The sequence below is a fragment of the Cyprinus carpio genome, chromosome B7 (assembly GCF_018340385.1).
Source record: "Cyprinus carpio isolate SPL01 chromosome B7, ASM1834038v1, whole genome shotgun sequence".
Lineage (NCBI taxonomy): Eukaryota > Metazoa > Chordata > Actinopteri > Cypriniformes > Cyprinidae > Cyprinus > Cyprinus carpio.
Window position 1 is genome coordinate 32,513,000 of NC_056603.1, and position 12,927 is coordinate 32,525,926.

Here is a 12,927-nt window from a genome sequence, read left to right on the forward strand (position 1 = left end):
CAGGTTTGCAAACATCTCACACTGTAAAAAAAAAATTGCTGCGAAAACGCAAAAAAGTGAGTCAACCTGATGCATTAAGACTTTTGCGTTGTCTCAATGTATTTTAAATAATTACACATAGTAATGATACAATGTTCAGCCAACTAACACTTGCTTGTTTTTGCAATTCTGATTTTCATATTTTCCCAATTAAGATTTTTGTTTTACAACCAACTACTGTTGTTCAGTTAATTTGCTTTTTTATGTTCTGTGGATGAAGAATTTTCAATTGGCAAAATTATTATGCATGTTAGCCAACTAACACTTGCTTGTTTACGCAATCCTGATTTTTTAATTTTCCTAATAATTATATTTATGTCACTGCAATTGCTGTTGTTCAGTTAATTAGCTTTTTTATGTTTTGTGGATGAGAAATGTTCAATTGGCAAAATAAAGACAGATCATAAAACATTTACTTTATCATTTATTTCAATTAGAAATAAGATGCTACACTAGCACAAACTCGGTTCACAATATTTAACTTTTTTTTAAAGTTGTGACACAACAGCTGCACTTTAAAGAAAAAGTCCAGATTCCATCTTCATTAGGAACTTAAATTTTGCATACACTAAGCATACAGACAATTTTTAACACCAACAAAAATCAGTGCAATACAATTTCTCATTAAATCACTTAAATGTACACAAAAACAGCATAAAACTTGTTGGTATCAATTTAGGATTTTTCTTTGTATCAACAATAAAATGTTTTTAATGTCTTGACATGTTCCGTAATCTTAACCTTTTCAAATTACCACATTTAAACCAACATTTAAAACACATTTTTACAGTTTTGTTTAAAAGGATAGTTCACCCAAAAATGAAAATAGTGTCATTTTCTTACTCCCATGTTGTTACAAACCTGTATAAATGTATTTGTTCTGATGAACATAAGATATTTTGAGGAATGTTTGTAACCAAACAGATCACGAGCCCCATTCGATTCTATAGTATTCTTTTTTCCTACTATAAAAGTGAATGGGGCTCATGAACGGTTTGGTTACAAACATTCCTCAAAGCATCTTTCTTCATGTTCCTCAGAACGAAGACATTTATACAGGTTTGTAACAAAATAAGAGTGACAAAATGTGACAATTTTAATTTTTGGATGAACTATCCCTCAATTTTTAAACAACCATTTATAAGAACAGACATGCTTACTGCAACCACTAACCTGGTATGGTATGCTGTACTGTACACTTTAAGAACAGTCTGACATCTGATGACAAGAAAAAGAGATGCCAACTAAAATAATCACCTTGTATCCAAGCTGCACTTTAGGTCTTGTAACAAATGAACGCCAAAAATGATCCCAAAACAACTGTTCTGATTTTCTTTACAACAGTTTGTTCTTCAGAGAAAGCACACGTTTGGTGCATTTGGAACAGTTTGACATCTGTAACAAGAAACAGAGATGCCAACTAAAAGAATCCCCAGACCTTGTATCCAAGCGCACTTTAGGTCTTGTAACAAATGAACGCCAAAAAGGATCCCAAAAACACTGTTCTTATTTTCTTTACAACAGTTTGTTCTTCAGAGAAAGTACACGTTTGGTGCATCCAGATCCCAGCTCCATGAAAACATTCTGAATGGTGTCAAAAGTGTACTTAAGAGCTTGAGGATAGGACATGTTTAATGCATACAGAAGGCCAAAAAGGTATGCAAGAGCAGTAGAAATATCTGGGAGATCTTTCAAAACGACGACCTGCTCCAAGACAACAGCAATGTTCACAACCTCGGGTGATGTCGCCTGGGTTTCATCTTCCAAAACACACGGAATGGCAATAGACCACTCCTTTTGCCCCATCTTCGGTGTCCTGTTACACAAACAATAATCTACTAGAACAGATATTTTGTAGTTGCATTCTATCCATAATAGACTGTAAAAGTCAATAGTCATTAAACAGTCAACACTTGCAGACTGACAAACATAAGACTAGAACAAGTAAATATTCCCTTTTTTTAAACAAACCTAATGAACTAAAATAATAAAATCTAAAAACTGTAAGCCTTTTGAAGTATTTACTACTTACTTTGCATGTCTTGAACAGCTTGTTTGGGTCCTCTCGAAGAAACAAAGGCAGGCCTTTCAAAGCAGTAGTCCTTCTGTGATTAACAACATCGGTCACCTTCAAAACATACAGAGGTAACAAACAATTAGCCAAAGTAAGAAAACCGTTCATATCAGCCAACCTAATGTGAAAAAACCTCCACAACATTTAAGTTATGAAACTAAACTTGCCCTTTCATCAAGTCTTTCTAGGAGCTGTTCCATGTCCTCTCCAAATGCAGCTTTTCTAGCTCTGTATAATTTCAAGAGCTTAGGTGTAAATCTATCCATAGCTGCCCTGAAGACATCAAGAAGGTCTTTATTCGTGATTCTGAAGAATTCCTCAGCAATCTGTTTATAACAAAAAACATATTGTTGTAACAGTAACAAAACTTAAAGCATAAACTGGATTAAAAAAAAACATTTGTCTAAACTTGAAATACTATTCATGCAGAAACACTTCTTGTAGCAATATCAGCGTGAATCTAATGTCAAGTTTTCACAAGTCAGTCAGGATGTCCTTTAATACAGTCAGTCCTCATGACCCCCTCCCGGAACATTTTTTGTTTTCTTTCTATGTAAGAGATGGACAATTCTTTCTATGTAAGAGATGGACAATTCTGTTTCCATACTTAACATTATTTATGGTCTAAACGCCTATTAAGGGACAGTGTTTCTCAACTCCAGTCCTCGTGACCCACCTACCACAATATTTTTTACAGGCCTACCTGTAAATATAAAATATAAAATGCAGGATTCAACTTCTCAGTCTGTTAGTGTGTTAAGTATGGAAATAGAATTGTCCATCTTTTACATAGAAAGAAAACAAAAATGTTCCGGGAGGGGGTCATGAGGACTGACTGTATTAAAGGACATCCTGACTGACTTGTGAAAACTTGACATTAGATTCACGCTGATATTGCTACAAGTAGTGTTTCTGCATGAATAGTATTTCAAGTTAAGTTGACCTTGTTAGTGGAAATAAACATCATCCAGCTAGAAATGGTAGTCACAGATGGTTAAAATGTGTATTACATTTGGTGCCTTAAAGGGTTAGTTCACCCCAAATGATAACTTTTATCATAAATAATTTACCCGTGTTGTTCTAAAACGCCAAGTGATCCGATTGTCTTCAAAAATATTAAAAAATGTGTTTGATGAAAACCAGGGAGGCATCTGTCTGTCCAATTGACTTGAGTTTGTTTCAAATTTTTTCCCCCAGAAAAGCATAAAAGACATTGCCAAAAAGGTTCATGTGCCATCAGTAGTTCAAAATTATTATTATAAGCAACAAAACCACTTTTGTGCGCACTGAAAACAAAACGAGTGATTTTATTCAACAATTTGTTCTCCTCCTTGGTCGTTCAGTGCGCGTTCACGAGCAGACTATGGTGTATGTTGCTGAGGTCACCTGCTGATGTAGTTGCCAGTGTGCAGACACAGAATACACTGGCAAGTAATGTGCACATTTATAAGGGCTGTTCAAGTATTGTTTACAATGTTTACATAATGGCTTAAATAAAAAAGGCGCAAAAACAGAAACATTGGCAACTACATCAGCAGGTGACGTCAGCATATGCCGTAGTCTGCTCGTGAACGCGCAATGAATTACTTTGAGAACAACTTGTTGAAAAAAATTGTTTTTTCTCTGTGCACAAAAGTGTTTTCGTCACTTCATAATATTATTATTGAATGACTGATGGCATACGGACCTTTTTGGAGATGTCTTATTCTTTTCTGGGGGAAAAAGAATCGTGAAACTAACGCAAGTCAGTGGGACAGACAGAAGCCTCCTGGTTTTCATTAAAAATATCTGAAAATGTGATCTGGAGACAATCAGATCACTTGGTGTTTTAGAACGACACAAGGTTAAGTGATTTATAATAAAATTATCATTTTGGGGTGAACGAACCCTTTAAGTAATAAAAACATTTCATGTGTTTCTAACAAATTTAGGATAATAAACAAACAATACAAAATCATTTAAATTAGCCTTTTTAACAAAGAAAAACCTGACATAATTACCTGCTCCTGGAGAAAAAGTGCAGGCCACCTCTGCTGCACGTCTACAACCATTGGTTGATCTTCTACCACTTCTTTTCTCCTCAGGGAAAAAGTTAATTCCATTTTTTCACTTATGACCACCATGCTGCTTCTTGCCTTTTTGGTTTCATCGATCAATAAACGTCTTTGTTCTTCAAGTGAAGCATCAGTGTGGTTGCATGGATGTTCTGGGACAAAATTCACTTCTCCACGCTTTGCTTTTTTCATGGTGAAACCATGTCCATGTTCAACATCCTTACGCTTCTTGTTCACACTAACTTCATTGCAGCCTGCTGCTCTCAATTTTGAACGGTAATTGTTTAGCTTGTTCTTTAGGCTGATCAACCATCCTTCATAGCCCTTACCTTTGCCAGGCTCCTTAAGGCATGGATACTTGGAAATCAGTGCAGATGCAATGGACTCAATTTCTTGATTGTTGGGATATGCCTTTATGTCAAAAACAGCCTGAACTATTTTATCAAGAATCTCCATCTTTATGTCTCTGGTCACATCAATGCCTGTCTGTGTTTCTGCATATGTCTCATTGCCTCGTCGTAGTTTTAGCTCGACATCAAATGACAGGGGTGGGATGGGGAATGGCAGTGGCCATTCTGAGGTTGTGCGCAAATACCTTTGTACAGAGGCTGTGGAGCTGGTGAAGGATCCATCAGAGTCATCAACACTAGCAGTATCAAGAGATGACACAGAAAGGCTGGTTTCAGACAATGATGAATTGCACCACTGAATATGCAAGACTGCTTTGTCACTGGGCAGTTCCGAGATGTCAGTCAGGCTGCAAAGGGCATTCCCAAAATCAGGGTCTTCAAACTGCAAGACAAACTGTCCTTGTAACTGCAGTTTCTCCTTCAGAATACTAATAAGGGACTCCACAGACTGTGGCACTTCAAAAAGCTGAAGTCGCCGGGCATCAGTTGACGAAATGACAACTCGCAGTAGTAAAGCCTGTAAACCGAGAGGTAGACAGAGAAAGTTAAGTAAAAAAAAAAACACCAGTATTTTTTCCAAAAAAAAAAAAAAAAAAAAAATAACTTTACACATACCATCAGGCAAGTTTAATGGTGCAGGTATGTCCTCAGGGTCACAAGGACTCGGTCTCTAAGCCTGTATGGAATCAATGGGTGATAATCATTTAAGTCATCAAGATCAAGGACAACCATGTCAGCATAGTTGCTTTCCACAAGTTCATAAGATCTCAAGTGTTCAATATACCAGGCAGAAAGTCTTTTAGATACAATGGAGACTTTGTCAGGACAGAGCAACATGTGCTCTATCTTGAAGAACTCAGGCTGTCCATTGGATTGTCCAGCAGATATAATCATGTCCTTAGCATATTGAGTTCCATACAGACAAACATTTTTGGACAGTGACACAGTGTACACATGAGGAAACTTTCTTTGTATAGCACATTTCAGTTTTGCATCTAACAGTGATATTTTAACCACATCCACTTTTTCAACATATAACTCGGATTTCAAAAGGCTTTGAGCATTCAAATGATAGGCGATCATTTGCTGATGTTTAACAGAAAGAGTAAGCAGCAAATTTTTCACATTGTGAATATCACGTGCTACATTCTTAAAGAATGAGTGCTTGGACTCATATCGCATAGTCCACACGTTCACCAAAGGTCCAAAGCATTTTGTCAGTTGTGGGTAGTGGTCAATGAAGTGGTGCTTCGGCTTTGATTTGAAGTCTGGAAACGTGGAAGTCAGAAGCAAGCGGTGATCTGCCAATTTACATGACAAGTAACACAGAGTTTCTTCAGAGAGAGACTGTGTGATAGGACAATTTCTACAATTTCTTTTAGGTCCATTAATATTTCCCATGATGGCTCGTGTTCTGGGACGCAATCCCAAATCATTAAAGGAAGTAAGCGCAACAAACACCAATTTTCATGACCATTACCCCCAATTGATCCTTTAACTAGGCCTGATTTTAGAATTGCCTTTGGTTTGTTGACCTTGTCAGAGTACTTGTAAGGGAATGTTTTGATTGAATTTTGATTTTGATTGTTTTGAATGAACACTCACTCTTTACACCATTAACACTCTGCAGGGTGTCACTCTGCTTAAGCTGTTCCACAAATGAATTGTGCTCTTCAACAGTCCTCAGAGGGAAATCACTAGCCTTAACAGTTGCTATTTGATCACGACTTATCAAACAGAACCGACAGAACTTATCAACATTAAAGTTTTCCTGGTAGCCTGCAAGACTGTGGGCTCCGAGATTATCTGCACATACACAGAAAACAGTTGGCTTCACATAATGCCCCAAAGTCTCCACAAACACACCATTTTGCTCCAAAGCTTTCAAATCTTTTATCAAAGGTTCCAATAATTTGTCATAGCCAAATTTTTTAACATCAACACTCCTTCCTAAAACAGCTAACTGAATTGATGTTAAAAGTAGATCTCCACTTTGCAGGTAAATTTAAGATCATCCAGTAGACAGAAGTAATTTTATGAATTTTTCTGGATGTGCCTAATGGGTTGCAAACTTCAAACTCATCTATATAAAAGGCCAAACTCAGAACAACCTCTTCTTCTGCAACAAACACATTCTCCCTGTAGTACTTCCCATCTTGAAACGAATTGTACTGTCCAGCTAAATGTTCGTTTGTAAATTCAACTTTATCCAAAAAACATGGTAAACTTAGCAGAGTTTCAAGTACCTGAATGACTGGCACATAAACAAAGGATGCTTTCTGGGTATGTTCATAAAGATATTCTGTAGGTTCTATTAAAGGAAAGTGTTGTTTGAAATACAGAGATCTTCTGTAGTCAGTAGACAAAATACCCTTTGCAGATATTGCTGTTAAAAGTGGATTTGTCAAACACACTGTATCTGCAATTTCTTTGACAATGTTACTTTCAACATTAACGTTGTGCTTTGTGAGAATTGATTCTACACTATGAAGGGCCTGAGATTTGGAGAACAACAAAATACTTTTAAGTTCCTCAATTATTTTCTGAGTAGCATCTTTTGAAACATGGAACACAGTCTGCATACACAAAAAAAGAGATGCAATTTTTTGTTCAAGTGTTTGACTATTTACATTTTCATCAAACTGTATTCTATCATCATCTCCAATTTCGACTTCTGAAGAGATCTGTGAGATAGATGGCACTTCATTATCAATCCTCTCGAAGACCGTTTGTATTGCAGTTCTAAAGTCTTTTAGTGTATGCTTTCTGTGTATTCTGCTTCTATGAGAGCTGAACGTTGGCCGATTGTTTGTTTTAAATCCACATCCTTTAAAGGGACAATTAATTGTTTCTTTTCGTTTAAGATGATTTCCAAGGTGAATGAAGAAACGTTTCTCACTGCAAATCTCTTGGAATTCACAAAGTTCACAACTTATTGTTGAAAGTTCTTGACTGACTCTGTGACGGTTTTGGTGTGATTTAGATAGGTGGGATTTTAAAGCACCTGCTGTCCTGAAGACACAAACACACCCCGTATGAATACAAGGCCAGCTGGAAATGCTTGGGTGATGCAGCCGATAGTGCTTTAGAAGGACCTCTTCACTCGAACTGCTGAATTTGCAGTTTTTACACTGCATTAAGTATTTTTATAATCCTGGAAAATAGAAAAATGAATGAGTTACAACCTTATTTCAAAACATATTTGAAAATCAATTTGAAAATGATTTGCATTATGAAAATGTATTGCACTTAAAATAGTAATATTCTTCAGCATTTTAACTAATGTCAAACATGATAATGATCTTGTTCCAATTTATATATTTATTTTATACATTTTATTATTTCGATTTCATTATACCTTTTATTTGATGCAGAAAATAATTTGCGCTAATTCATGCTTGACCAGCCTTGCATGAGGAATAATAATGTATTATGCCACTTTTAATAAATGTGATGTTCTTTATTGTCCTACATTCACTATGGAAACCAAAATGGGTTAAGGTTTACTGCTTAAGACATAGTAGTCATTTGGTGACAACTAATTATAAAAGTGCTAACTAAAATAGTGTGCATTGATACACACAGACAAAAATATATTATCAAATGAGTACTTTAAGTCAATGTCAGTACATTTTATAAACTGATATTTTAGCAAGTACAGCAAATAACACTGTAGTCTGTACACCTTGGAAAACAGCATGCTTCAGAGAAAAACATGTACAGAAAATTACAGTTTGGTAAAAATGTAAATAAATCCTGTACCCAGTCATTGGTGAAATATTTATAGGTTTCAGCAGATTTATAGTTTAGTTAGTTGTTCACATGTACATACCATAAAAAAAATAAAATAAAAAAAAAGAGTTTAGGAGTTTAAGTACGAAGCTGGACGAACAAATTAGACTTCTTTTCGCGAGTAACAGTTAGTCTCATCTATTGCGTAGTCAGTGAACTTACGATGCCTTCCAAATGGCGCTTCGGTCACACACACAACAAACTCACGTGATAGTCGGATAGTCGAATTTTATCTCGAAGTTATTAATGTAAACTGCCTTTTCCAGACTTTGGAAAGAGGTCGATTACGACGTGGGTTTCGTGTGACGTCGACAAGGACACAGGTACGACGGATAGATTGAATATACACAAATCCGCCGCAAACTCTATGGGCGCCGCCATCTTGCCTGCCGCCATTACTGCGTGCCTGCGAAGTGTGACGGTGTGACACTTGCCGGTGCCCTCTAATGACATTTCAATGAAAGCGGATCCTGCTCATTAAAGAAAATGTCTGGTGAAAGGGAAAATTGGGTAGATGATGTCAGGAAGTGGCCAAAACTTACTGATAAAGGTAATTTATTGACAACATAATGTAATAATGTATAAATATGTAATGTATTGTAATTAAGAAGTGTATTAATTGATGACAACAATAAAACCGAACGCTGTCATTACTAGCTGTGTTGTTAATATGTTCACAAGCTTCACAAGTTTCAAATAACTATTAGGCCATCCTTAAAAATATTCTTGTTTGCCATAACTGACCGACCCTGTCAATTTAGGACTGACCCAATTAATTATTTTTTCCCCTTTTTGTCCGACCGACTTGCCGATTGTAATTGCGTTAAGACCCACAGGTTTTTTTTTACTCTTCAAACTAATACAAATGCAATAAAATGTGTGAGACACGCAATTGACGCTTTTCACACGCTCTCACACCACACATCCATTTTCTCATGTACAGAAAAATCGCGAAGCAAAGAAGACACGGAGACCGACAATCTCAGCTCTCAGATTCTGTCAATTTTATTATGAAATTTAAACAATGAATACCGTTTTGGTGCTTGTAAACGTGACGCGACAGATCCCTAGCGGCACCTGAACTGATCATCTCTAGCTAATAGTAAAGAACTCTGTGTAATCCGTATGGCCGTAAACATGGGCAGTCAATGTGCAACAAAGGTTTGTGGATTTCACAAACGGGTTTATTCCATGCCTGTAGTTTTGTGCTGTTGTTAAAACAGCCAACCACACAACACACTCTTCTCGGCATCACTGGACAGCATACGTACTAAAAAAACTAAATAAAAAATAACTTTTCGTACAGCTATAATCTGCTACAGCCGCCTACGGGACTAACGCTACTTCTGCTACTTCCTTAGCAGCAAGGCACGCAGTAATGGCGGCGCTGCTTTACTTCCGTGTTTCGCCGGATTTGTCTATACATAATATGCATACAGCGCTGCGCAGACTTGAACGGCGTATGACGTCAAAGTACAGCGAGAGCACAAAGCAGACTGTTCTAGAATCAGTATTGATGTACAGCGTACATCTGTGTCTCGACTACCACTAACGGTAACTGGCCACAGACTGGATAACATTATTATAAAAATCCGGTTTAACATTATGAAAAATATCTTTACATTTGTTAATACTAAGTGCAACCACCTTAAACATCACAATAGCGCCACATTGAGACTTAACCTGGACTAACAATAGCCTAACAAAAAGCCTTCAATATTAACTTTGGACATTTTTTGCTGAAACCATATTTTAATTACGTACGCTAATATAACAGCGTAAGTTAACGTTAATATATAATTTGCTTCAAGGTCCTGATTGGATTGCTTTATTGATTCCGAATACTGGTTCATATTCAATTGCAACATATTTAACGTTACATCTCATTTTAAATTTCAAAGATAAATATTAGTATATGCCAACAATTATAACTTAGCCTATCATTTTAAGATGAAAATGATAAATACCTGCCACAATAAGTCTTTATGAAAACTATGCACCCACTGCGCAAACATATTTGCATCACTGACAGACGTTGTTTGTAAAAAAAAAAAAAAAAAAAAAAAAGAAGAAAAAAAACAACTCATGTCCACTTTTCATTTCAAGTGCCTACAATTAATTAACGTTAATTACTCACCTGAAACCTGTTTCTCCCCGCTCCAAGTCCAAAATGGCAGCAAAAAAACGTGGCGATGCTGATAATGAGAAGGGAAACCCCGTAGATGCATGCGCGCGCAATTCAATTAAAAAATGTTTGTTCATTCAACTTGGTTAATGATGTTGTTATAACATTTAGCAAAATATTGTTGGACTAACATGCATTTTTACATAGACTCACAATATTCACAATTCATATTATCTGTAACTTAAAAATAACTGTTTGCTGAACAAAGGGCCGTTTTATTTTTTACAGTGCAGGAGGGATTTTGATCCACTCCTCTTTACAGATCCTCTCTAAACCCTTAAGGTTTCTTAGCTGTCATTAGGGCCCTATGAAATCCATTTTATTTTTTTCCAAACTCCGTTTTTTTCTGTTTTAATTTTTCTCGACTCCTTTTTAATAGTTAAATTAAAGTTTATTAATCAAAAAAGAATCTCTTATTAATTAAAACCATGAAATGTACACATTTTCACATCAATTTAATAAAAGTTTAACAAAAATTACATGTTTTAGGACCCTATGAAATGTTTTATTTTTTCTCACCATATTTGTTATTGTTACCAGATCCTGTGTTTTAGCATGTCTAATTATTTGAATGCATAAAACAACTTAATTTATTCTTTTTTTCTTTTTCTTTTTCTTCTTTTTTTTTTTTAATAAAGTAGCCTTGTGTTTTTTTTTTCTTTTCTCAGAAATTCTGTGTTGTGTATTTAAATTTTACTGGTTTACTGAGCCAATCCTTTGTTGCCTTGGGCGTATGTTTCGGGTCATTGTCATGCTGGAAGTCCCATCCATGACCCATCTTCAGTGTTCTGGCTGAGGGAAGAAGGTTCTTGTCCACGATTTTACAATACATGGCCCCGTCCATTTGCCCCTCAATGTAGTTAAGTCCTCCTGTACCCTCAGCAGAAAAACAGCCCCAAAGCATAATGTTTCCACCTCCGTGCTTGACTGTAGAGATGGTGTTCTTGGGGTCATAATCAGCATTTTTCTCCCTCCAAACACAGCAAGATGAGTTAATGCCAAAGAGCTCAATTTTGGTCTCATCTGACCACAGCACTTTCTCCCAAGCCTTCAATTTAGATGTTCTTTGGCAAACTTTAAACAAGCCTGTACATGTGCCTTCTTGAGCAGTGGGACCTTGCGGGCGCTGCAGGATTTCAGTCCATTGTGACGTAGTGTGTTACCAATGGTTTGCTTGGTGACTGTGGTCCCAACTGCCTTAAGATCATTAACAAGCTCCTCCCGTGTAGTTCTGAGCTGATTCATCACCTTTCTCATGATCATCCTTACCCCATGAGACGAGATCTTACACAGAGCTCCAGATAGAGGCCAATTGATGGTTATTTTGTATTTCTTCCATTTCCGAATAATCACACCAACAGTTGTATCCATCTCACCAAGCTTTTTGCTGATGGTGATAATTCCACCCTTGTGCTGATCTACAATCTTGTCTCTGACATCCTTTGACAGCTCTTTGGTGGTGCCCATGGTGGTGGGAGAGGTTGGAATAGAAGATACAGATTGTGTGGGCAGGTGTCTTATACACCTAATGAACTGACATTAGGAGTAACTTCTTAAAGTGGCAGGACTAATCTGTGTTCCACATAGGCACATAACTAGTCTGTGGGAGCCAGAATTCTTGCTGGTTGGTAGGGGATCAAATACTTATTTCACTCACTAAAATGCAAATCAATTTATGACCTTTATATAATGTGTTTGTAATGTTTTGGTTGATATTCTATCTCTATACGTTAAAATAAACCTACCATAAAAATTACAGACCCTTCATTTCTTTGTAAGTTGAAAAACTTACAAATTCACCAGGGGATCAAATAAATATTTCCACCTCTGAATGTTGGATTGTGATTATGTGCAGCATAATGAAATATGTAATAATATATAAAAAACTGAAATGCTTACATTTTGCTTAAAGTATCAATTATGTGGTGTGATTGCCTTTTTTCTCACATGGAATATGGCATCCAGATATAGATCCTAAAATTGTGTGTACACATGTTTGCATGCATTTTAAAATATATATCCGACAGTTTCATCCTCAGTTGCATTGGATGGCCTTATATAGTGTGAAAGGAAGCACTAACAGGAATGCCAGCTAACTTGGAAGCTAAACGGGTTCCCCTCATTATCCTATTCATGAGTCTGTTGCATGCTGCCTGATTTTGTTCTTAGAGAATGGAGGTGAGAAGGCAGAACCAAAAGGAAAATGGAGAATTTTCACACCTCTTCCAATAAAAAACTTCTGTATGACAAAAGCTTTTGAGTTTTTTGTTTTTATAAAGTCTAAAGTCTAAATGGAAACCATATTTAAAAACACACATGTAAATACAGTGCTCAATTTTCCCCCCAGAATTGCAGTGCTTCGGTTTTCCTTTG

General features: G+C 36.4%; 1 protein-coding gene across 5 annotated transcripts; it reads right to left on the reverse strand.

Annotated features, from left to right (window-relative positions):
* Positions 1–216: 216 nt before the first annotated feature.
* LOC109104959 lies at positions 217–10,784 on the reverse strand. Of its 5 annotated transcripts, XM_042728364.1 has the most exons (7): positions 8,532–8,749; positions 7,582–7,731; positions 5,193–5,253; positions 4,114–5,094; positions 2,281–2,439; positions 2,072–2,167; positions 217–1,855 (listed from the first exon to the last, which is right to left on the reverse strand). In XM_042728364.1, exons 3-7 carry the CDS (start codon positions 5,193–5,195, stop codon positions 1,796–1,798), a joined length of 1,299 nt encoding a protein of 432 aa, XP_042584298.1. In that variant the 5' UTR covers positions 5,196–5,253; positions 7,582–7,731; positions 8,532–8,749; the 3' UTR covers positions 217–1,795. The 5 variants fall into 5 exon arrangements, with proteins under 5 accessions (XP_042584298.1, XP_042584296.1, XP_042584295.1 ...); XM_042728362.1 differs by lacking the exons at positions 217–1,855; positions 8,532–8,749 and adding an exon at positions 10,507–10,784 and having other exon boundaries at positions 1,880–2,167; XM_042728361.1 differs by lacking the exons at positions 217–1,855; positions 8,532–8,749 and adding an exon at positions 10,337–10,430 and having other exon boundaries at positions 1,880–2,167.
* Between the last annotated feature and the right edge of the window lie 2,143 nt (positions 10,785–12,927).